Here is a 26,376-nt window from a genome sequence, read left to right on the forward strand (position 1 = left end):
CATGTATGAAAGTCTGATAAAGAACGGTCAAGGCGTTTCGGAATTATGACCTCCCCCTATTAGAGACCCTCCCCCCTGTCAGGGAACCTCCCCCCTTCGTTTTTGTTAACCCCCAGTGCTGATTCTCAGATGTCAAGGAACACGTGTGCCAAGTTTGATGAATAACCGTCCATGCATTTCGGAATTATGGCCTCCCCCCTATTACCCCTAGTTCGAATCTCGGCTGAGAGAGTCTGTTAGAGCCAAAAGGATCGTAGTAACTGGCCCTGCAATTGTCCTGTACTCTAACAGCTGGCTGCGAAGTCTGTCAAGTTTCGATAACGGAATGTAGTACCTAGGCTTTGCTTTTTTTTGCTTTAAGTATTTCATATGATTCGGCTTGGTATGACCATCATAAAGATATTAGTAATGGATTTTACTATAATACCTTTGAAAAGTTTAAAAGCTTGAGGTTGAAGATACCTAATTTTAATACCACGAGACACTACTAACCAGTAATAATATTTTAAAATGTCAATATCCTTTAAAATAAAATAACAATAATTAAAATAATTAAACATCAATCAAAAGTCTGGGCAATTCAATCCTATCGGAAATTGGCCGTTTTTCTAGTAAAATGATTTAAACGTTAAAAATTATTCTAAAGTATGAATACCGCATTGTATACCGCGGGAGTTTAGTGTTTCCGAAGCCTACCACAGAATGTACATGATATGTACAATCATGCTAAGAATGAGTCATTGAATGAACAATACAGCCATCACCTATCATCTCCAGGGCTAAGAATGTTGCTTGCAGCTTATCAACGAATAGATGCAGATCTGGATTTTTCCATCATAAAGGCATTGCCAGACGAGTAAGAGATGGATTGCACACACATATTTATTTTTGCGATGCTACGTGCGGTGACCCACTTTTTTTTGAAAATTGAACTATTGTTTCAATTAAGGCGTTTTCAATAATGTGAAACATGCGACAAATCGTCCATTGCTCATGGCGCAACCAGTGTTGAGGATTCTTCCTAAAAAAACACAATCGACCAATACGATTCCAATGTTTTCACTAGTTCAATCAACATCTTATCACGAAATGCATCGAAAGCTAATTGCGAGCTATGTTCATGCTATCTCTCTATATTTCATAAGGTCAATTGATTCTGCACACTTTAAAAGATCTTCGTTGATCTATCTGCAGGCGAGCACGAGAGAGCAGTTTATTGATCACCACAATACCTATGTGCAACGAAGTACGATATGATACTTCTTTACAATGTCTTCAATTAGAAAGCACGCGACTGAAAGTGCAGCCCGTAGTTCTATGGCAGCTTCGATCTGAGTAGTGTAGTACATACCTAAGTACATCGCTTTCGTTTACGTGAATAGCATCGTCAGTCCAGCCCGCCAGCCAGCCAGCCATGTGCATTACAATTGAAACGAAACCAATGAAGAAACGAATATATGCTGTTCGAATGTAAATTGTGATCCGACGTTGCACGTCGTCGTTAAGGTGTGGGGAGTGGGTGGACTTTGGTCGTCATGAAGTGGCAATCAATCATGACAACTTTAGTTTCACATACATGTCCGTAATTGTCCCAGGAAAAATCCCTGATATTGACAGTATCTTTACAGCAACTTCTTACAAGTGTAGTTAATTTTAATAGAATAGTCTAAATATTCGTTAGAAATAGCGCAATACTAAAAAATGTATCCAGAAAACTTGTGAAATACAAAAAAAAATACAAGTTATGTGATACATTGCAGTCCCTCTCACTCAATCTTCCTGCGTTACATCACGTACTGCTTGGAATGAAATCATGGCGCAATCATGTATGCCAAATAGGTGTTGGGGGTAAAAAGTGATTTTAATAAGAATTTCGTAGTATGCTCCGGCACACAATACAGGCTAGCTTCAACATCATCCAGTAGTGAAGATCTTTTTCAACGCTTTGTTCTACTGGCCCGACGGACATGGATCAATAATAGGTAAGACCGCCGAACATTTGATGAGATCAAAACAAAGTTGTTATTGATTCCGAATAGCACAAAAAAATTAGTAAAGAAGCTCATTTTGTCATTTTCGAAACGTCACTGTTTGGTGCGCTTTATGGGCCAGTAGAATTACTGGTTCGTTTTGTTTTTTTAAAAATTATGCCGAATGCAACGTAATACTTAATGGTGACCGCCAAAATGGCCGGTTTTTTTTTCAAAATTGAGTGTCCTTACTGCGCAGAAACTATAGTTTCAACAAGACGGCACAACATACCACACCGCCGTGCATGTCTCAATTGATTTATTGAAAGAAACTTTCGGTAAACGAACCGAAGTAGATCATGCGACCTAACACCATAAGAATATGTTTGTGGGACTATATGAAGTTTCTGATTTATGCCAATAAATCGCAGATTTTTTACCCCTGCGACTTCTCTTGAATCAACCTAGGCAGCCGTATGTAGGAAATTGTATTTGAATAAAAAATGGCAAAAAATATCTTTCGAATACAACCGAATCAACCTTCGGGTACCAAAAGTTTTTCCATTCGATTTAACGCACAGCTGCTGTATGATGAATGACAAAACATACGTCATAGCTGACTGCCAACAAATTCTAGAGCAAGAATTACACAGGAAAAGGAAAATTTAAAATGGATGATCGTTTCAAAAAGAAGAAAATGTCGAAATTCACATCGAAATCTTTCATTTGGCCGGCTATACAGAAACAGATACAGTGGCATACAATAGTGAAATTTACAAAACTGAGCGCCTCTAAAAACGTCTTGTGTCATTTTTGGAGCAGCACAACGAAAAACCGCTATTTTGGCTCGATTTAGCTTTATGTTACTATTCTAAAAACGTGTTGGAATGGTACAAAACCAATTTGGTAAATTTTGCCCCAAAGACATAAACCCACTGAATTGCTCTGAACTACGTCCGATTGAAACCTATAGAACCATGATGAAGCTGGAGCTCAGAAAGACTAAGGAGAAATTAAAAAGCAAGAAACATGGTAAAGAATTGGAAAAAATGAGAAAAAGGTAACGGATACGACTGTACAAACTTTTATGGACGGCGTTTGCTATAATGTTTAGTATTTTACTAAACAACCTCTAATAATTCATCCTAATTATGTAAATTGATACTTAATACACGTACAAAATTGTCCTACAAATTTGGTTTTGATCTGATAGATACAGGAGAAGAATTGATAGTAAATTGACTGTGTTGCAATAATTTCTTGTTCGTTCGTTTTATAAACAACTTTGATATAAGACTACTTTTCCTCCGCAAGACGCTTCGATCAAGGAGCATTCGCCGCCGCAACAAAGCTGACGATGTACAAAACGCTAATTAGACCGGTAGTCGTCTACGGACTTGAGATAGCAACTTTACTTACGAAAGACACACATACTTACTTACTTAATTGGTCTAACGTCTTACGACAAGGCCCGCGTAGCATAATTTCTCCATCTATTTCGGTCCATGGCAGCTAGTCTCCAGTTCCGTAAGCACCCAGCGCTTGCCAGATCTTTCCTGGTCCTGCCACCCCGCTCGCTGTGGCTCTCTTCGTCTTGTTCCTAATGTATTCGATGCGAAAACCATTTTTACAGGATAGTTGCATTGGCATTCTAGCGGCATGTCCTGCGCAACGTATCCGTCCAGATTTAACCACTTTCTGAATACTGGATTCGCCGTAAAGACTCGTGACCTTGTGGTTCAATCTTCACCTACAAACACCGTTCTGGAGGCACGCCGCTAAAAATGGTTGTTAGCACCCGCAGTGTCCATGTTTCGTGCCCGTAGAGGACTTCCGCTGATAATACGCCTTTTATCCTCACGGCTGGTATTGTTGTCCTCTGATACCAGTGAGCCAAGATATACGAACTCGTCGACTACCTCTAACTCAGCTCCATCGATTACCGCGGTACTGCCCAAGCGGGCCTCGTCGCACTCGCACCCGCCCGCCAGCATATACTACGTTTTAGACGTATTTATCTTCAACCCTATCTTCTCTGTTTCGCGTTCTAGTCTGGTGTACTGATCTTCCACCGCCTCAAATGTCCTCGAGATTCGAATTAGTGTGACAATCCACCCGAGATTTTTACACAGTACTGGATCCCATCCTTCGTAGCAATGATAAGTCTAGTGAGCCTACCCGGAAAGCCATTTTCGTCCAAAATTTTCCATAGCTCTTGTTGGTTTACACTATCAAATGCGGCTTTAAAATCAATGGGCAAGTGATTCAAGGGGACTCGGAATTCGTGGCACTTCTGAATGATCTGTCGCAGGGTGAAGATTTGGTCCGTTGTAAATCGACCTTCTATGAAGCCGGCCTGCCGGCCTATTGATTATTGGGTCGCTGGAAGATGACTTGGGACAGCACTTTGTAGGCGGCATTCAGGATAGTGATCGCTCGATAGTTTTCACAATCCAGCTTTCAAATCGCCTTTCTTGTAGATAGGGCAAATAACCCCGTCTTTCCACTTCTCCGGTAGTTTTTAATATATTGTTTAATAAGCTCCGCTCCAATGCAGGATGGCATTCCCGCTGCTTTGCTGTTCTTCAGCCGCTGGATGGCTTCTTTAACTTCCCTTATTGATGGGTCTTCCGCCTGCATGCCATTCAGATGTTCATCGTAGAGCCGTTTCCACCTTTCGATCGCCGCACGGTCGTGAGTCAAGATACCTTTATCGTTATCTTTGCACATTTCGACCCGTGGTACAAAGCCTTTGTGATATTCATTGAGTCTCTGATAGAACTTCCGTGTGTCTTGAAAGCGGTACAGATGTTCGCACCTCCTGGTGCGAGTTCTTCGCACCTTCTCCTCCTGGTGGCAAAGACATACGTGTATTTGCCGTATTTGAACGAAAGGTGTTGCGGACTATTTTGGTGGAGTACCAACGGATAGCGGAGAGTGGCGTAGACATATGAACCACGAGTTGTAGGTACTACTTGGAGAGATTACCTTCGTAAACCTGACGAAAGTTGAGATACCTACGGTGGGCCGGCCACGTCGCAAGGATGCCAGACGACTGTGCAGTGCAATCTGTTCTCTTCAATAACCCCATCGGCACCAGGAATAGAGAGGCCCAACGTGCCAGATGGCTAAAGCAGGTTGAAACCGACTTGCGTGTGTCGAGACGTGCAACGAATTGGCGACGAGTAGCCCAGGACCGAGTACAATGGAGAGGAATGCTTGATACGCCAAGAACCACCCCGGCTCTCGGCTGGTAAAATGTTTCCATACAGAACAACTTAAATCTCACAAAATATTTTAATTGAAAACCATCACAATTCAAAGTAAAATTGATTCGTAACAGAATCATGAAGCAAAATTGTATGTTTTGCTGATTTTAAATATCAAATTCAGTAGGGTTGAACTGACAAGCTTCTGAATATCGCTTGCTTTGTAGGTATGCCGATATAAACGCAAAAGGATTTCTACAACAGCCAAAAAATAATTTTCTGAAAAGTATACTGCGATAACCTAAACGAAAAACCTTGGCTTGCTAAGAAACTTTTCAAAAAATACCATATACTTCTTAGATTATTATTCGGTATTAAACCCATATAAAATACGACAAACTGAATTGAGCAAACTTTGCATTACATAAAACCAATACCCGTTATACGATAAAAAATGTAGCAAAACTCTACCTCTGATTTACTACAGATGAGTTGTATGTGAATGAATGAACCGTTTCTAATAAAATAAATAAATCAGTACTTGGGGCAAAATGTTCAAAACTGTGATAAGAACCTACTGACTCGGATAAAATCCAAATTGGTTTCGCCATACAATGAGAGTCTAGTAACATCGTACCTCGCTCTATCTCCGATTTCAAGGGAACAGAGACTGTAAAAGAGAAGAGAATACATTGGGGCCACATCAGGAGCAAGGATATTGAAACTTCAAATTGTGTCCTGCACCCCACACCTCCCAAAAAGCAACTCGAACACTTTAAGCACTCTGCTTAAAGCCTGCATAGTACAATGGTTCTAAGAAAATGTATATAAGGCAAGAGACAAATAATTGTTTATCATATCACCACAGACTCTGCGTTTGTTTTGACGCTATGATATTCTCTGGCTGTGTCATTTTATGTCTTCGGCTTAATACACTCACTCTATAATAGGCTGCCACTGGCACTACCAATTTAGCTATCTTCCTGTTACGAATGACTTCACTTTCCTTCCATCTTCGCACAACCCGTCGCAAACGTCCAACAAGTTGTCCAATATCCGTTGCGCTCTAGCAAAAAAACTAGTCGATTGGTTTTCCACTTTTTCAACTTCATACTCGTGCTACACTACATTTAGAACTCATTTTATCTAAAAAACGCACTTTTCACTTTGCAAACAAGTGTTGCACTAGCACTAAAAATTATATTTTTTTTCTTGCTTCAATGCAAATAAATGCTCATTCTTTTATCACTAGCACTACTCGATCTTAACATACGTTTTTGGTTGACTAATTGCAGCGTTTCATTTTACTTGCACCGATTTTCACCCATTCAAACTACACACTCCAGATTCAGCATTTGATTCACTCATATTGAATTTTACTGCTGGCAGCTTTATCCTACACTATTGCCTACTTTTATAATTCATTATTCCTTGATCCATCGGTAGAGCTCTGCAACATCAGGCGGGACTTTCAGGTGAAAATAATGGTGAGGTAGCAGATAATAGTATAAAATGGAAAAACACTAACCAATATCCTTGTCTGAAAACCATCCTCAACTAAAAACCCCCAATAGTCAAACCGGAGAGTTAGGTTCTAGTATAGCAGCAGGAACCAATCTCTCGGGGGTGTTGCTGCTCGCAAGCTCTACATTAATGCTCACCGCTCATCCGTATATGTTTCGAAAAGCTAGACTCACTCTCTGCTGCGACCCGCGACTGTCTTTTTCGTACGGCCAACTGGCTAGCAAAGTAGTAAATGTCAGTTTTTCCCTAGACTCACTGATAACCATCTGGCCTTGTAGCATGAATGATTCAAAGAAAAAGTGTCCAATATCGTTAACCTGCTGTCGCAATTATGGTGACGGGAAGCATCGACCAATATGTTTATCGATAACATTAGAGTTTTTGCGGCATCTATAAATACAATCGATGGCTTATCGATATTTTTAACTTTTTTTATTCAGAACAACAGCATCCGGATTGGTTTGAATATGTCTTAGTAAAGTATCCAATCGGTTTTATATCTAAATGCTCTAGTTAGACTACTTTCAACAAGATAAATTTGAATTACAACAGATATCGTATCGGTTAAAGTTCAAACATGCGTCATTGATTTCTGGGATTTCAAAAGCAGTTTTTATGCTCAAAATAATTGTATTGATTCTATAGATCATCTGTTGCTCTGCAAAAAACTTAAACGGTACTTTATGCTGCATGATTCTGTGGTTGGCTTAATATTGAGTTACTTGTCTAATCGCTTCCAATATGTTGAATTCAATGGTCTTATGTCTGACGTTTATGTGTTAAATGCGATGTATCGCAAGGATCAAGTTTAGGTCCTTTACTTTTCTCAATGTTTATAAATGACTTATCTAATCAAATAAATTTTTGTCAGTCACACTTGTATGCCGATGACTGTCAAATATATTTATGGAGAAAGCTGAGTGAACTTCCGAATACTGACAAAAAGGTTAATCTTGGCATTCAAAAAATAATTGAGTGGAGCGATGTGAATGTGGTCTCAAACTAAATGCACGTGAGACTAAAACTATCATTTTAGGACAAGACACATGGATGCACATGAAGCTCCGCTTGCCAAACCGGGTAGTGAAAATGTAAACTACTCTGTTGTCGTAAAAAATCTTGGCATTTTCATGGCCAGTAATGTAAACCGGCGTCTCCCAGTTGGCCTCGAGGTATGATGCAGGCCTAATAAGCCAGTCATCGTATGTCCGAATCCCGGCTGGGAGAGGCTGTTAGAGTCAATAGGATCGTAGCAACTGGCCCTGCAATTGGCCTGTATTTTAACAGCTGGCTGCAAAGTCTGTCGTATAGAAACAGAAGGTCAAGTTTCGATAACGGAATGTAGCACCTAGGCTTTGCTTTGCTTTGCTTTTTTAATGTTAACGGGAAAGCTCAAACTTGTTTATTTTGCATGGCACACTTTGTTAGCAACTCCTCAGCATATGAGATTAAAACTTGTTCGATCGCTAATAATTCCACTATTTGAATATGGAGATGTGCTTTTCGCTCAGTCAACAGACGAGAACTTTCGTAAGGTACAACTTGCTATCATTTCTCTTACCAGATTTGTCTACAAATTAAGGAAATTTGAGCACATCTCAAGTTCTAAATTGGTTCTTGGTTGTAGTTACAGGGATTTTTTAGATTTGCAGTATCACATATAAAATACTAATGCACTCCCAAATCTACTTAGAAGACCTTTTTATCACAACACTTCCTCGAACGCTTAACTTGTTACTTCCAAGATGTGAAACTAATATCTTGCGAGACTCGTTCAGACATCGCGCTATACGACTGTGGAACAGTCTGCCATGCGCAATAAAGAGATTAACGTCGTTTTATAGGTTCAAGAAAGAAACAAAGGTGCATTTCACTAATCGAGTAGTTGTACATAAATAAAAACTGTTTTCACTTCATTACTTGCGTCTGTCAGAACAAAATGATAAATTTTCATGACTGAAGTTTTTGGAGCGTCTAAGTAGAATACGAAACCTGGAAATTAAATAAAAAGAAAACCTTATCCTATTTAATTCTACTATGTATATTTTATTCTTGACAGATACGTATTTCGCCTACGACTTGCAGGCATTCTCAGTGTCTGTTTTCGAACTACAGACACTGATGAAACCTGCAAGTCGTAGGCGAAATACGTATCTATCGCGAGTAAATATAAATAGTAGAATTTAATTGGAAGTTTTCTTTTTTATTTAATTTTAGATAAAAATTAGCACTAAATATTTGAAGAAGTCATTGTAAACGTAAAATTTGTGATGCATGTTGAAGCACTAGTTTTCGAGCCCCAAGATCCAGTTTTCGCCACCTTCAGAAGCATCGTTTGCATCTTGTTCTAATCTGAATATTCATTCATATTTATATTTTATCTAAAAAATAGGTTCAATTTCCAGTTGAATAGTGAAAAGGGAACGGAATCCCGTTGAGGAACAACCGCTTCATTGGTTCTCCCTGATGTACTCAGAATATAGGTACATTGGTTGGGCGTTTTCCATTTGTGTATAAACATTTTGGAATAGCAGAATGATTTTTTAAATTGACGAAAATAAAAAGAATTCTTGAAAAATTTTGAGTTTTCATGCAAACAATCAAACTAAAAACAAACAATTAAAATGTGCATAATAATTAAATGACAAATAGGGGAGAGTAGTCAACAGTGAGACAACAGGAATAGCGAGTCAAAGGGAATAGCTACGTCATAAAACATTCAAGATCCATGATATTTTCATGGAAAGTGAAGTTGGTGAACCTACATCGCATAATGAGTTTGAGAAAAATTTGTTGATTTTTTTAATTTTTGTGTTCTATTGCAAATCAATCCATAGGGGTTGACTGTGAATGAATTCTGAAGTGTAAATTAAAAGCCAGATGTCCAGGATTTACCCTTTGTAAGAGTACTGAGTGCTAGCTGACCCGACAAACTTCGTATTGCCACAAATTAAACTGGGCTGTATATAAATCGTGAATCTCGGATGACCTTTGTCACAATCTCGCAAGTTTCTGAGGAGTTCAACCTTAGATGATTCATTTTGGCAGTTACGTAACTATGAAAGCATGGGTAGTTTAATATACAAATTTTCGTCACAGTAAAGTAGAAAAGAACTCCCCCAACCTTTACACGGAAAGGAACCATTTCACAGAAAACCTTTTCGCGGAAAGTACTCTTTCGCAGGGGTGATCCTCTTCTTACTCACTGTCGCTCGTTCAGACCCAATGGAGAAAAGTAATAGAGGTCAGTAAGTAGACCTTGGAAAACAAATAAACCTAGACAGAGATGATTTCTGTTGAGGCGCTGTCTCCCCACAGCGACCGGCGCTTCCGACCTCTTCCTCTCTTGAAGGGGGAAGGTGTCCTAATTCACCACACACAAAAATTCCAGCCTCTTAAAAACTCAAAAAGCCAAATTTGGTTCCATTTGCTTGATTAGTTCTCGAGTTATGCGAAATTTATGTTTCATTTGTAAGGGAGATCCCCCTCTTAGAGAGGGAGGGGTCTCTAACCACCATAAGAACCTTTCCCGGCCCCAAAAACCCCTGCATACAAATTTTCACGCCGATCGGTTCTGTAGTTTCCAAGACTATAAGGAACATACAAACAGACAGACAAAAATTCATTTTTATAGGTATAGATACATTTTTTTTTTGTTTTTTACTGCATCTTCAGTTAATATATCTAAACCAATTGTCTTACACTATTTTTAGAACGATGTCCACAGATGTTTCATGTTAGTAGAAAGTCAAACACATCTAAATAATTCAACAGACTAAAACACTTCTCCAGTAGATGATTTTGACCAAAAACTGTTCTATGTCTAACATTTGGGAATAGCAAACGTTGGCGGGAGCGACGCGCTGGAACGAAAAAGTTTGGTAGTCGTAGAAGGTCTGGGCAGTCAATCCGGTTGGTCAATATATCAAAGGTAAGACGCAACCTCTGTGTTTCACTCCAGGGCAGTCGTCGTAGCGCGAAACGAACGAAACAACGTTAAATCCTTTCAATGCGAGCGATCTGGCTGGCATAATAAGATGTCCAGACTTGTACAGTGTATTTAAGAATGCTCCTCACAATCACAAGTGAGCAGTACAGTGTCTTCAGGGCGTACACGTAGTGGAATTCACGGGCATTACGACGGACAAAACCGAGCACGGCGAATGCTTTGGAGGTTGTCGCAGTGATGTGCTCGTTAAAACAAAGCTTGCTGTTCATTGTCACCCCCAAATCTTTTATCGACGTAACACGATCCAGGCTGAGACCGTTTACTTTGTAGTCTTAATTCAGATGCGTTCGCACTTTCGTAAAACTTATTATTTTGCATTTCGTCCCATTCATTTCCATACCATTTAAGACACATCAACTAGCTTCATTGTCAAAGTCTTGCTGCAAAGCAGCGCAAGCGATCAGTGAGCTGATGGTCCGGTATATTTTCAAGTCGTCAGCGTACATGAGATGGTGAGAGTTAAGACGATTGCTCAAATCGTTTACGAATAAAATGAAAATTAAGGGGCCAAGATGACTACCTTGCGGCACACCAGATGGAGCTGAAAAACTGCCTGACTCGACCGACCCTAGTTTCACGACAGCAGATCTGCCCGGTAGTGTTGCTCACGCACAAGCTAGAAGGGTTTATATTCGCATAGAAGGTGACACTAACTGCTTAGTTAACGAGAAGTATTCGGAAACTGGATACAAAGCTTATACCCAGGGTGGAATATTTATCATAAGATAATTCTGTATAGTATAGTATAGTATTAGTTAACAATTTAGACACGGTTCATATTTGGATTGTTGTAAAGAAAAACCAAAATTTTGAAAGAATTATCAGTTTTCGATAATTTGAAAATTAATGAAAATAACTATAGTATACGAAAATATTTGAAGGCGTATGAGAGAGGCACAACAAATAATACCTTATAGCATTTGTTTATTACTCAGCTAAAATATACAAAATGTTACATTCGGTCATCTTATTTTTTTATTTCATCTTTAGTTAAATAAATAAATATTAACAGCTTAACGGTACAATTGATCGAAAATAAGGATATTTGAGTGTTTTACTTTCGGGACATCAACTTAATCTAACTCCAATTGAAACAAAATCTTTTGCTTATCTAGAATAAACCAAATTGAAATTGTACTCACTATTCTTGCCAATGTCTGATGTTTATAAAATTTCCAATTACTTTCTGCAAGTCTGACGAATCACAGGTGCACAAAACATAGCTGCTTTTCGAACAGGTACTTGCAAAATGCAGTTCTACATTTTACACCAATTTGCCAGTCTTTAAGAGGGTAAAACATAAATAGCTTAAATTTCTTATATTTTAAATCTAATTGCTTGTTTTAAAGCTTTCGACGATTCGGCCAGAATCGTTCAGGAATGAGACTTTCAATAGATAATTTTACGGAATACAGATTTCAAGCGACAACATGTCTGTTATGTTTTCTTTGTATTTATATGCTGACGTCATCCAACACAATATATATGTAGCAATAGAAACAAGTAAAACAATTTATGCATAATAATTTAAGCCGCTGCATGTCACAAGTCCGCACTCTGCAGTTGAAAAATCAATTCACATAGATAGAAAGTAGCGTGCGCCTAAGTTATTTTTTTACCAGTTAGCAACACTTGAGTTACCAAATAATAACATGCGAGAATAAGCGCGGACGGACGCCAGGCACAAGGTAGATAAGACAAGCGATCTTAATCACTCCCGGGACTGCCGCTTGTTTGTTGATGGGAATTTTTGTATGAAATTGATAAACAATTGAATATGCACGTTACTCATCAACGAGATTGTGGTGCTGTAGCTTCTACGAATGTAAATATATGCATAGACGCCAATATAGTTTGCATAAATCCTCTCTGTAGTACCGAATGGTAGCATTAATTTTTGACTGAATAAATCGAATAAACAGAAAACGTCGATTGAGGTAATAAAAAGCAGATCTTTAATTCCCACTGCAGAATGTAAGTACATATGGACACTCGACTACAATCAATGACCTTTCTCTTATTCGGTACAGGTTGGATGCTCTCCACGCGCAGGGCAATATTCATTTGCATAGAACTAAATGACTAAATAAACGACGCAATGGTCTATATTTTCGATGTTTTCGATTTACGCATTCAGGTTGCTACGGAGACCTTGGACATGTCAATCAGCTGCACTGGTCAAACCCATCTAAGTGGTTGCCACTATGGAACAAGTCCTAAGCAAAAGCAAATGGACAAACGTTTTGACACTCTATTTTTAAGATTTCCCTTTAGTATATCGTGAGAGTTTGTAGAAGAATGGAGCGCAAACCATAAAATAGAGAAAAGAGAAAGAGGAATAAAAAATTAAAAATGCTACTCATGGTATGCGTTTAGTTTTTGGCATGATTACTCTAGGCACACATATCACTTTTCTCATCGCAAAGGATTTTTTGTTTTTCATTTGCCTAGGCTAGTACGAAAGCTTTCAGCATTCTCTCTTGTTTCCATATCTTTCGATGTTAGAGAGCTTACTGTGTTGTGTTCGTATACGTAACTCCGGCCAGTCCAGTTGACATACGAAAATACTGGCGAATGTGTTAGTGAGATCCTTCATTCATGAGCATTGGTATTAATATTTCAATATCTATATATTATGAATTTTCCATTTTCTCAATTTTCTTGCTCATTTTCGGTTTTTTTCTAAGTAGACTTTTAACGCAATCACAAATTTCTTATTCGAACTGAATTCAATGCAAATCCTCTTTGCAGCTCGACGTATTCTGGAGGTCATGAATGCATGTTAAAGCTATTGCAAATAGCTTCACTTTTTCATCTTCAGACAGCGAAAAAAATATCCAATATTGACAGGAGTATTACCACAGAGAATAAGCACTAGGAAAGAAAAATTACACACCCTCTCGGCTTATTTTCCACTTTTTCTGCTCACATAAGGAAGCACAGTTCGAGTTTATTATAACTAGCACTGAAAACAATTATGGAAAGCAATAGGTAGTTTTACAATCAGCTAGAACCGACTTTGGAACAAACTTTTCACTGCACACCCGCACATACAAGGCGATCCGAATATTCGAGTAGAGCTACAATCAGATTGTATATTTTCGCCTACAAACGTTTCGTTCAAAGACCAAAACTACTGTAAATCGTTTTAATGTACCTTATCAAATCGATCGCGACTATAGCTTAATAATCCAAACTTTATGAACTAGCGAAATTTTCAACTTTTCTTCCGACCAACTTCACAACTTGCTTCACGAGACTCTGAGCAAGAGCACAGACAGCAGAAATTTTTGCAATCAAATGAATGGTATTATTTTCTCCCGTGTACATTTCCGTCAATTCAGTGCATTCTCAGTGTTGTATCTCACTCGGACGTATATACTATTATTGGGCAGCGCTCTTGCTCGCTGTTGAACGATTACTCAATGAGACTATTCAATGCATTCAGTGTCTTGAATGGCGAACAAGAAAAAAATTAAGGCGTTTATTCGTTCAAGCAACTTCCAAACGATTGTAGATCGATTCCTACCTGCCGTCTGTCACCATCAACGGAACGGAGCGTCACAATGATTGTTAGAGCATCACTACCGATGACGGCGGCATACTCAAGAAGCTGCCTGTGTAAGTCAACACTTCAATAGAGCGTAATCGTTCGCTAGCATTTAAGGTGAAATGAGTCGTCTGATTCTGTATATGAAAATATATTGGATGTGTTCAGATTGGCAAGAAGAATGCAGTGAATATATTTTTAAAACAGTACTCCTGTCTTGGACCCAAAAACTGCTTTCAAAATTGGGCTTTCCGGTGAAAAGTTAATGACTGCTAATTTCTTGTTAAGCGCGAAAATCGACCAGGAAATCATTGAGCTATTAATGTGCAAAACCTGACCACCTTTCGTGCAAAGATTTTTTGGAATGACACCCTATCTTGCCGTAAGACATAGTCCTACGTCAAAAATGATCAAAGTTTGAAAAAATTGTAATTTGTTATATAACAGCACTATTTAACTGACATACAGTTGTGACATACTAATGTTGAAAGATAGTGAAATAGTGAACATATTTGATACAGTTATTTTTTTAAATTAACCATCCCAGAGTTGCGAAAATGCAACGAACGCTTCTCTCGATTTTAAGGATAGCTACGTTTGTGGTATTAACTTAGACCCTATAATACAAACAAAAATTGCAAAAAAATCGAATCGACCTGTTTTTGTTCAAAGTTTAGATGTTACATGTAAGAAAATTTCAGCCGTATAAACATTGCAGGTCTTGCTACTTTTTAGCCCGCTCAAACTAATAATGTTGCTCTCAGAATACGTGGACAAATTGAGTGAAAGTGAGAAAATCAATAACAGTATTTCTGGTTCCGAATCTAATGTTCTAGCCTCTCCGGAACAATGAAGCTGAAAAAAATTTGTAAAGTAAACAACAGTGAGACAGCAGGAACAGTTAATATTTTAGTTCGGAGTTTAGGAGATCGAATAACCAACCCCGGTGGAAACCAAGGTCGTATGCTGGCAAGGAAGAAGGGCTCCTTCGAGCTACTTTGGCCCTCCGGCGATATTGTGGGGTTGGTTGCGGGCGTTGCAAGCCTAAACCACTGAAAAAACCAAAGCAATAAATTAAAGCTATTAAAGCCCTATAAATGTATACCTTTATAGGGCTTTAGGTTATATTTATGGGTGGGAACGGTAAATATATTAAGAGAAAAGTAATATATTTTCGACAGTGTCTTGCCCCTCGGCAAAGACCCAGGCGAAGAAAACAAACTAACGATTGGAAATTAGGAACATAAAACTGTCGGTCTCTAAATTTCCTCGGAAGTACCCAAGTGCTTTCTAAAGAAGTGAAGAGCCGCGAGTTCGACGTCGTAACGCTGCAGAAGGTGTGCTGGAAAGGAACGATGGCTTTTATAGTGGGCAAGATGCAGAAGCGGGGTGATCGGATGGTGGTCGATCAACTCCCGAATGTGCAGATTTAGAATCAAGCGTCTTTAATATTAGCGTATTCATTAATATTAGCATAATTAACGTGCACAGCCCTCACCTCGGAAGTACCGATGAAAACAAAGACGAATTTTACGCGCAGTTGAAGCGCGGATACGCCCGCTACCCGGATACGACATGACGTCAAAATCGTCATCGGGGACTGTAATGCTCGGGTTGGCCAGAAGGAGAAATTTAAACCGGTGATTGGTCGGTTCAGCGCACACCCGCAAACGAACATGGTCGATTTCTCCACCAAGAGCATGACTGTACGTAGTACCTTTTCCAGTGAACCTGTTGTGAACAACATTCGATACAAGCGCCAGACACGGTATAATCTAACACGACTGAAGCAACCGGATGTCGCCGAAAGCTACGCGTTATCTCTCTAAACCGCGCTGCCGGAAGAGGGTGAGCTGGATGAAGCCCCTCTTGAGGACTTTTGAAATGCCGTGAAAACTGCCATTAACAGCGTAGCGGAAAACGTTCTAGGCCGTGTAGCACCGAATCGACGTAACGAAGGGTTTGACGAGGAGTGTTAGCAGACATTGGCTGAGAAGAACGCAGCGCGGGTACAAATGCTACGTAGAGCCACCCGTCAGTATGTAGAGCGATACAAACAGAAGCAGAGACAGCAAACCCGATTCTTCCAGGTGAAGAAGTGCCACCAAGAGGAGAAGGAATGCGAGAAACTGGAGCGCCTGTACCGCTTACACGACACACTAAAGTTCTACCAAAGACCCAACGTATCTCGCAAAGACTTTGTGCCGCAAGCCGAAATGTCCAGAGATAAAGAGGGAGGTATCTTGACTGACGACCGTGCGGTGATCGAAAGGTGGAAGCAGCACTGCGATGAACACCTCCATGCCGTGCAGGTGGAAGACCATGATAGTGGAGGAAGCGACCTCATTGGTGTAGCAAGCAACGAAGATGTGCCACCCCCATCCATAACGGAAGTTAAAGTGACTGAAGAACAATAAAGTAGCGGGATAGGATGGCATTGAACCGGAACTTATTAAAATGGGCTCGGACAAGTTGGCCGGCTGTTTACATCAACTGACTGTCAAGATTTGGGATACGGAACAACTACCGGAGGAGTGGAAAGACGGGGTTATTTGGCTTATCTACAATAAAGGCGCTAAAAACTGAATTATGAGAACTGCCGCGCAATCACTATCCCGAATGCCACCAACAAAGTGCTGTCTCAAGTCATCTTTCACCAACTATCGCCAATAGCCTGAGAAGCCTGCTTCACCTCCGTGGAATACCCCTCGCCTACGTGCATTAAAGCGACTGCGCAACATTTGGCAGCGTAGACATCGATACCTTCGAACGGACGAGACTAGACGCAATTTTAAACGAACGAAGTGCAGATTTTCGACGACTGAATTATACAAAAGCTATGTCTTGCGTGTGCAAACTGACGTCCGCCGGAATCCGAAGCAATTTTGGAATTTTGTGAATTCCAAGCGAAAGAATTGTGCTATTCCTTCGAATGTTTGCCTCGATGGTGTTGTGGCAACATCGACATCGAACTCGTGTGAACTATTTGCAAAGTTTTTCGCTTCAGTTTTTGCCGATAGTGCTATCTCTGAGTTAGAAGCTGAGATTGCCTTAGAATCTGTACCGCTTAATTTGGTTGATCTGAGCACATTTGAAATCACGACGGATATGATCGTTCTCGCCGCAAAAAAACTAAAATCCTCGTTCTCTGCTGGTCCAGATGGGATTCCAGCAATTGTTTACCGCCGCTGCGCAGATGTTTTGGCTGAACCGTTATGTCGTATATTTAATAAATCGTTCGATCAAAGAAATTTCCGGCGATCTGGAAGCAATCTTACATGTTCCCAGTATTCAAAAGCGGTGACCGGCAAAATATCAGAAATTATCGTGGCATAACTAGTCTCTCCGAATCGTGTAAGGTTTTTGAAATAATTGTAAGCGCTGTTGTTCTTGCTCATACGAAAAGCTACATTTCATTTGATCAGCATGGATTTATGCCAGGACGATCCGTTTGCACTAATCTTTTGCATTTTAAGTCGACGTGCATCTCGCTTATGGAGCAGAAATCCCAAATTGACTTAGTTTACACCGATCTGAAGGCTGCGTTTGACCGCATTGATCATCGAATACTTTTACGGAAACTCTCCCGGCTCGGTGCATCGGAAAATTTCGTGGAGTGGTTAAGTTCTTACTTAGGCTCATCGTAAGCACGACAAAGTGTCAGGTTATGACATTCCACCGAACTGTCAGCCCAATATTGTTTGAGTACAACATTGATGGTCATGTACTCAAGAGAGCCGATAAGGTCGACGACCTGGGCGTTGTTCTGGACCCTAAGCTCAGTTTTAACGTTAATCGCTCGACTGTCATTTCCAAAGCAACCCTGCAGCTCGGTTTTATATCCAAAATTAGACGGGATTTTAAGGATCCATACTGTTTGAAAGCTCTGTATTGCTCTCTGGTGAGACCGCAACTGGAAAATGCATGCCTGGTTTAGTCTCCTTATCAACTTGCATGGACCCTGAGAGTTGAACGAGTGCAGAAGAGATTCATTCGATTAGCACTACGTGATCTTGCTTGGCGTGATCCTGTGAACCTTCCGTCGTATCCTGATCGGTGTCGCCTCATCGGTCTTGATACCTTAGAACGACGCAGGAAAATCCAGCAGGCTGTATTTGTCGCTAAAGTGCTCAACGAAAAAATCGATTCTCTGAACATTCTTTCGATGCTTGGCTTTCGTGCTCCTCAACGTTCTCTCCATTCCGCGGGATTACTGCAACCTCAGTCGCACCGTACTGTATTTGGATTCAACGAACCTATCGCTGTTTGTATCCGTACGTTTTCCTTGGTGGAACACTTGTTTGAATTCGGTGAATCCGCAAAAACTTTTTATAATAAGGTAGTTAACAGTAGAATTTTATAAATGACTGCAATTTGGTATATCTAGTTAATATTCAATTATTGTTATTATTATTTAACCATGGACATGTTTATTTGATACGTGATATGTAATGTGTTATTTGTAATTTGAATTTGTACATAATTAGAAGATGACGGGGTTTTTATGCCTACAAGAGGATGGCTTCTATTTGGCTTTTCTCCGTCCAAACCAATCTTCCATGGAGACCTAACAGGTCGGATGGATATGAACCAATAAATAGCCAATAGATTTGTGGGAAGTTATCAGGCCGGCATCATGGAGGGTCGGTCTACAACGGACCAAATCTTCACCCTGCGGCAGATCCTCCAGAAGTGCCGCGAATTCCGAGTCCCCGCACACCGCCTGCTGGTTTCAAAGGCGCATATGATAGTGTAAACCGACAAGATCTATGGACAATTTTAGACGAAAACGGCTTCCAGGGTAAGCTTACTAGACTTATCATGGCTACGATGGATCCAGTGCTGTGTGAGAATCTCGGGTGGATTGTCGGACCCATTCAAATCTCGCAGGGGACTTCGACAAATAGTCTTTCCTGTCTGCTATTCAACATTGCGCTTGAAGGTGTTACAAGACAAGCGGTGATTGAAATGCGTGCACGATTTTCAATAAATCCAGTCAATTTATCTGCTTTGCTGACAACGTCGATGCTGTCGGCAGTACATTTGAGGCGGTGGAAGATTAGTACACCAGACTAAAACGCGAAGCAGAGAAGATTGGGTTGAAGATGAATACGTCTAAAACGAAGTATATGCTGGCGGGCGGGACAAATCGAGACAGGGCCCGTTTGGGGAGTACCGTAGTAATCGATGGGGATGAGTTCGACGGGTTCGAATACCTTGGCTCACTGGCAACAGAGGACAACAATACCAGCCGTGAGATTAAAAGACGTATTATCAGCGGAAGTCGGGCCTACTACGGGCTCCACAAACACTTGCGGTCGAATAATTTGAGCCCCCGTACAAAGTGCACACTGTACAAAACGCTAATTAGACCGGTTGTCCTCTACGGGCACGAAACGTGGACACTGCTAGAAGAGGACCTGCGAGCACTCGGAGTTTTCGAATCATCTTTGGCGGAGTGCAAGAAAACGGTGTATGGACGGTGTGCGTCTCTACGGCGAACCAAGTATTCATAAAGTGGTTAAAGCTGGACGGATACGTTGGGCAGGACATGTTGCTAGAATGCCGGACAACTATCCTGCCAAAATGGTGTTCGCATCAAATCCGGTAGGAACAAGACGAAGAGGGGCACAGCGAGCGAAGTGGTAAGACCAGGTGGAGTGAGATCTGGTGAGCACTGGGTACCCGCATAACTGGAGATCAGTTGTCATGGACCGAAACAGATGGAGAAATTATACTGCGCAGGCCTTGTCGTAGGACGTTAGGCCAATTAAGTAAGCAAGTAAGCGTTTTGAACTAGAAGAATTGTTTACTAGTGGTAAAATTTTCATCAGGATTGATCACACGTTGAAATAGTTATCAAAGGCGGAACGCGAGAAACGTAAAAAAATGCACACACTCACGTTAAAAACCCAACGTGATCGCCAATTCCGCCAATTCGAATTTCAGGAATGTCGAGTTCGTTCGAATCTCACAGAGGGTTTTGTCAAGCTGATGACCTAGCGTTACAAGGAACCGAGCGGATATCAACGGTTGTTCTCTACGGGAATGAAACGTGGACAATGCTCGAGGAAAAGCTGCGAGTACTAAGAACAATCTTAGGCGGCATACTGGAGAACGGAGTATGGAGGCCAAGTATAAATCATAAATTCGTGCGAATCTGTTATTCCAAAGGTGGCTAAAGCTGGGCGGATACAATGGACAGGGCAAGGAATTGGAGACCGGCAGCCCACAATCGAGTGAATTGGAGATATATTGTTCATCATGCATCATGTTCTTAGGGAGGAAAGCCGCAGACGAATACGGAGACATTCCCAACGAACACTAAACTTGAAATGAATGTTACAGCGAGCGAAGAATGAGACAGTGAGTGTTATGTTATACGATGATACTTACTTATGTGTCTATATCCGCCAAAGGCATGAAGTAAGATTTCTCCTCCGTCAGCAGTCACCATCCATGGGCTATACTGGCCGCCAAGCATCACATAAAAAATCTGGATATTCTTGGTCAGGTTCCCTGCAGATTTCGTTTGCTCCTCTCCTTTAGATGTGTCTAATCCACCACCTCTTACGCTCTCGAATCTGCATCTATCGGACGCTGGTGACTTCAACGATGGAGTTCCGAACTGGAGCTTCAAATATAAGGTTACCCAGCGAAGCCCGACCGATTGATGCTTCGATTCCAGCTAATGACGACTCCTTAGAGCTGATGCGACATACTATAGGCGTCACGTGCTACTGGTTTGGTTAGTACAACAGTCAGCAACTTATCTGGCCTTGAGCGGCATCTTCGCATAGATCCGGGCATGGCCGCGATTGGCGACGGCTCTTTCTCCCTTCTTAACTAGGGAATTAACGTAAACTCTCTTGTTCTCTTGTTCCTAAGGTTTCTTAGCAGTTCTATCCAGCTCTAGGTTGTTCGAGCCAATCTTCCCATAGAAGTCGCGTAAATGTATTTGCATGTTACCCTTTGGAACTTTTTCACCTACACAAAGGTGACTGTAAAACCTCTATTTCTTCTGTAAGTCGACAACATCACTTGGCGCGTAATTTACGTGGAAATGTTCAGAAGATAGAAATTGGAACATTTCAGTTGCTGGTGCTAAAGAATTTTTCAATCGTTGCAAGAAAAAATTAGTGATACAAAGTTTATTTTTATCTCATATGAACTGGCTTGATTTGAGCATAATAGATTATATCAGATTTATTTCTACAAATTTCCTGCAACAATTCAAGTTTAATACGAAACAGAGTTGGCATTCAACGAGAAATAAATTTTTAAGTCTTTTCTTTCCCAAAGATATAAGAATATTACAAAGAAATTTAGTATTTTTCGAATTTTATTCGTTAGTTGCGGCTGCTTTACTCAGACTTGATCACGAACATTACGTTATAGATAGTTAATGGAGTATACTATATAGTGTGTAAGATTTAAGAATGCATATGTATTTTTGGAATACAGATACATATAAACTTGTTGAAGGTTCCAAACATTAATACGTAACCATCGCAATCTGCGGCGCGATCCGCCTGCTTTTGGCAGTATATATTGCTTACCTGCCTTGTTACCTTACAAGAGATTAACCTCATATCTCAGCGCATAACACATGAAGCTGTAATTTAATTTCGAACACATCTCAGGCCAAATGCTACAGGATTCCACGGTCGCGTCCCGACTTACTTTACTACTTTTTCTTCTGGTTGCTTTTCTTCTTGCAATTTTTGCATCAACTCGGTTTTGTTTATTTTGCCCATGGCATTTCGCGGTACCTCGGATGTGAGTTTAATCTCTTTCGGAATCGAGTGTTTAGGGATTTTATTCCCTAACCAGTTCAGAAGTTGTGGAATACTGAACGCTTCATCGTCTTTGACGCAAACTACGGCTACTATCTTAGAGCCCCACGTTTCATCTGGCAGGCCAACAACAGCCACGTCTGTAATTTCTGCGTGTTCAAGCAAAGCGGTTTCAATTTCTAGCGCAGATATTTTGTAACCTCCGGTTTTGATAATATCGACAGAAGAACGACCGAGAATTCTAATTTTACCATCGGCATACTCCGCTGTATCGCCTGTCTTGAACCAACCATCCTCGAATTCTGATTTTGTTTCATCTGGTTTTTGCCAGTACTGTTGAAAGACAGAGCGTCCTTTTACATACAGAGAACCTATTACCGGCTGGCTACATGGTGGGTCCGGTACTTTAGCATTCGATGACTGATTCCAGAACCCCTCGTCTTTTATGCCTTCTAATACAATTTCCTTTTGTTGTTCTTTGTTAACAATTTTCACAGTGACTCCTGGCAAGGGTAATCCCACACTGCCACATGTTCTGGCACGAGTACTATCCTGAATATACGGATTCGAAATAGCCATACCAATCTCAGTCATTCCATACCTTTCCAGTAGATGATGATCACTGATTTGATGCCAGCGTTTAAACGTGGTTCCCGGCAAGGGGGCAGATCCAGATATCATCAAGCGAATTTTATTTTTGCAGTGAGTCTTGACGTAATCGCACATCCTTGCATTTTTACCGAAAACATTGTCATACTCTTGAATCAATAAATTATACATGGTGGGAACACCCATAAAGATGTTCACTTTCTCTTTTGTCGTCATGTTTACATTTAGCAGATAGCTCCAAACACTGCTGCTGTCGAATTTCGGCAACATAACACATTTCGCCCCGGCAGAAAGCGGTACATTGAGGGCATTTATTGTACCATGAACGTGATTTAATGGCAGGGCGTGTAGAACAGAGTCAGCGCCTGTGACCTGCCAAGCGTGCGACAATGCATCGCATTGCGTATCTAAGTTGGCATAGCTTAAAACAACGCCCTTAGGCTTGCCAGTTGTTCCAGATGTGTAGAGAATGAGTGCATTTGCATCACGATAGAACTCACCATTTAGACATCCTTCAACGAGTAAAGTATCATTTAACTGAATTACATTCTCTCTTCTGGGATCGAGGTATGAAATTTCATCCTCTTGTTGTTGTTCAGTTTGCTGTTTGGGCTCAGATTTTAGCAAGTCGTGATGTACTAGTAAAAGTTTTATATCTAGTTTCGTAGCTAGAGGTTGAGCTATTTTCTGAAACTCTGGAGTAGCAATCAGCAGCGACGCATCGGAATCCTTAATAAAATATTCCAACAATTCTTGGGGGTATTTCGGGCTTAACGGTACACCTTAAAGAGTTCGAAAACAAAAATTCATATGGTCATATGCACCTAACATTCCAAGTGGCACTTACCAATTTGTCCTGAAAACCAACAGGCCCACTGACTAATGAGATATGTTGCGTTGTTTGGACATAAAATTGCTACTCGCGACTGAGAAGCACTGCCTGAAAACAAAAAAAAAAGAAAATCCGTTACAACATAAAGCAAAACGCGACCATTCGCAAAGAACTATTTTTAGAATGTTCAATATTTATTAAAATAACTATGTTGCTATACAATTTGACTTTTTATAATTTTTTAAACGATTACTTTGCATCTTGCACATTAGGTCAAAAAAGGTATTTAATACCTACGAACTAACATGCATGTTAATTCTAATGAATTATCACATAAATGCCGAAAAAAAACCCATTTTTTATACAGAAACATTGAAAAACAAACATTCAGACTATTTTTAAACTTGCGGCGTTAAGATTAATTGTGGAAATACCGTCAATAATAACATTCAAAACAAAAACGGACGTCACGAGTCATGAAGCGCCGGACAGCGGTATCGTTTTTACGCCTTATCTTAGCTCACAACACAACTCACAAATATTGTGTCGGTGCAAAGAAAACTGGTTGCGAGAGCGACATTGATTTTTTTTTGTTTTTATTTTACCACAGTTTTTTTCTATGGTCCTTGGATTTTTTATTTTATTTGCAGATCAAAAACGAAAAACAAATACATAGATCAAGAACCCTATGCAAAAATTAACACTTCCAAAACCACGTTGAATTCTATTACCTGCGTATCTAGTCAATATCAGCGTTTTACAGCCAAACATTTAATTTCATTTAAACATTAAATTTAATCCTTACTTACCACAAAAATTAGAAATCTGCAAGGCTAGGCGTTTGACGGACTCGTAAATCTGTATAAAACTGTAGTCTCCGGCAGTATCCCGCAGGGCTGATTTTTCTCCGTATAATAAAGCGCGTTTAAACACTGGCACAACTAATCCTCGCTTCGTTTCATCCTCAAACAGCTTAAGAAGTCGCTGGTGAAGTTGACCATGAGCAACTTCCGGATCGCTCAAGGACGGTCGCTGATCTAATCCCGTAGGTTCGCAAATTTTGCCGGCATGCGTAGCAAGAGATCGAACGTACCTGGCTAGTGAAGGTTTTCCGCAGGCAAAATTGCCTGCATTGTTCAATAGTTCAATCCATTTTCTCGCGAACACAAACTTTGTCATTCTCATCAAATATCACCAACTTAAGCACAGATATAACTTGAATTACTTCAGCGATCCAAAAATCTTATACAGCAAGGTATTACTGCGGACGACAGGATTTTACGCACGTCATTTATTTTCGAATCTGTTCTGTATTTGGTAAGAATGAATTTATTTTCTTCATACCAACATGCTACGATCGTACACTGTAAAAAAACAGCACAGTCGATCCAAATGCCACTTACACTTGAAAGTCAATAATGGTGAACATTTCAATTTCACTTGTAAATCCCTATAAATTCCAAATGGAATCCACATCATTTTTGAATGTTTATAGCACTTGCACATTTCAAGTAACTGGCTTATGATTTCGATGTGCAAGACACTGAGCAAACAAATGTGTTTACACTTCATTGTAAATAATCTTTACTCTCGATTCAAATGCTGTTCACAGTTGAAAATCAATAGCTATATCCATTTCATTTTCACTCGTCCTTCCATATACATTTCAAATGGAATCCACGTAATTTTCAAGAAATTTGCCATTAACATTCTATGTGGCATATATGCTATGCAAACCAAATGTCAAAATTTTGATTTCTATATGTGCAACATCGAATAATGAAGTGTTTCATCATTTGGATCTGTGCTATATGTGAGTGCATACGGCATTCAAGTGTGAGCCACTTCAATTGAACGTGTATGGCTCATGACAGTGCCATACTGTCATCATTATCAAATATGGCGAAAAGTGATTAAGTAAGTTTGTTGTGCGCGGAACGAAAATTGTTCGACGCGGTCGATTAAAATGTCCAGCTATTATTTTATTTTATGCACGGTAAGAAAGTGGTGTAAACAAACAAACCCGAAACAGTCGATATATTTTGTTATTATTTTAGGCTACGTCACTGGAAAATGCAGTTCGTTTAAGGCGTGCCCAATACTTTCTCGCTCAGCGTACAGGAAATATTGTTTCAATGCAATGAGGACAGTTGGTGGAACAAACATCGAAAGTCTGGACAATTAAGCTCGCATTTTTCGTACAATACGGTTTATAAAAACATGAGGTAAATAATTTAAAGTGGTCATAATTATATTCTTCCATGTTTTACTCATCAATAGAAAATAATATGTTGTTTTTCGTAAATTTTGCTTCATCATTAGTGCTTAAACAAGCATAAATGATAAAACTTATAATAAATATATTGCTTTTTATTAAAGCCCTTTTTTGAATAAGTGGTATTCGGCGAAATCTATACCTATAAAGAAGGATTTCTGTCTGTCTGTCTGTCTGTCCGTATGTTCCTTATAGAATCGAAAACTACTGAACCAATCGGCATGAAAATATGCATGTAGAGGTTTTTTGGGGCCAGGAAAGGTTTTAGTGATGGTTAGAAACCCCTCCCCCCACTAAGAGGGGGGGCTCTCATACAAATGAAACACAAATTTCTGCATAACTTGACAACTAATCAAGCAAATAGAACAAAATTTGGCATGTGGGTGTTTTCGGTGACAAGAATTTATTCTATGGTAAATTGAGACCCCTCCCCTCTTTATAAGGGGAATTATAACTCCTCTCCTCTTTAAAAGGGGGGGGGCTTCCATACAAATTTCCTCATAACTCGAGAACTAATCAAGCAAATGGAACCAAATTTGGCATGTGAAGGTTTTCGAGGACAAGAATATTTTCTATAGTAAATTAGGACCCCTCCCCACTTT

The 26,376-nt window shown here is 40.0% G+C and overlaps 2 protein-coding genes across 3 annotated transcripts in view; both read right to left on the reverse strand.

The window, feature by feature from the left end:
- The window catches only part of LOC128733982 (guanine nucleotide-binding protein G(s) subunit alpha), a 31,662-nt gene extending 17,599 nt beyond the window's left edge, over positions 1-14,063 (reverse strand). The window contains exon 1 of one of the 2 annotated variants that reach the window (XM_053827921.1): positions 13,870-14,063. The gene's annotated coding sequence lies outside the window, so the exon portion shown is untranslated. Of the gene's footprint in view, positions 1-13,608 lie in introns of both variants that reach the window. The other variant, XM_053827920.1, reaches the window with a different exon arrangement.
- Positions 14,064-21,620: 7,557 nt separating this feature from the next.
- Positions 21,621-24,799, reverse strand: LOC128734333 (malonate--CoA ligase ACSF3, mitochondrial). Its single transcript, XM_053828474.1, has 3 exons — positions 24,309-24,799; positions 23,515-23,607; positions 21,621-23,449 (listed from the first exon to the last, which is right to left on the reverse strand). Exons 1-3 carry the CDS (start codon positions 24,682-24,684, stop codon positions 21,942-21,944), a joined length of 1,977 nt encoding a protein of 658 aa, XP_053684449.1. The 5' UTR covers positions 24,685-24,799; the 3' UTR covers positions 21,621-21,941.
- Positions 24,800-26,376: the final 1,577 nt, after the last annotated feature.

This window comes from Sabethes cyaneus, chromosome 2, assembly GCF_943734655.1.
Source record: "Sabethes cyaneus chromosome 2, idSabCyanKW18_F2, whole genome shotgun sequence".
Classification (NCBI taxonomy): Eukaryota; Metazoa; Arthropoda; class Insecta; order Diptera; family Culicidae; genus Sabethes; species Sabethes cyaneus.

Excerpts from the sequence above, each read along its gene's own strand:
- LOC128734333 (XM_053828474.1), bottom strand. The coding sequence starts at position 24,684 with ATGAGAATGACAAAGTTTGTGTTCGCGAGAAAATGGATTGAACTATTG. Across the intron at positions 23,608-24,308 it reads GCAGATTTCTAATTTTTGTG|GCAGTGCTTCTCAGTCGCGA; the intron begins GTAAGTAAGGAT and ends TTTTGTTTTCAG. Across the intron at positions 23,450-23,514 it reads TTGGTTTTCAGGACAAATTG|GTGTACCGTTAAGCCCGAAA; the intron begins GTAAGTGCCACT and ends GAACTCTTTAAG.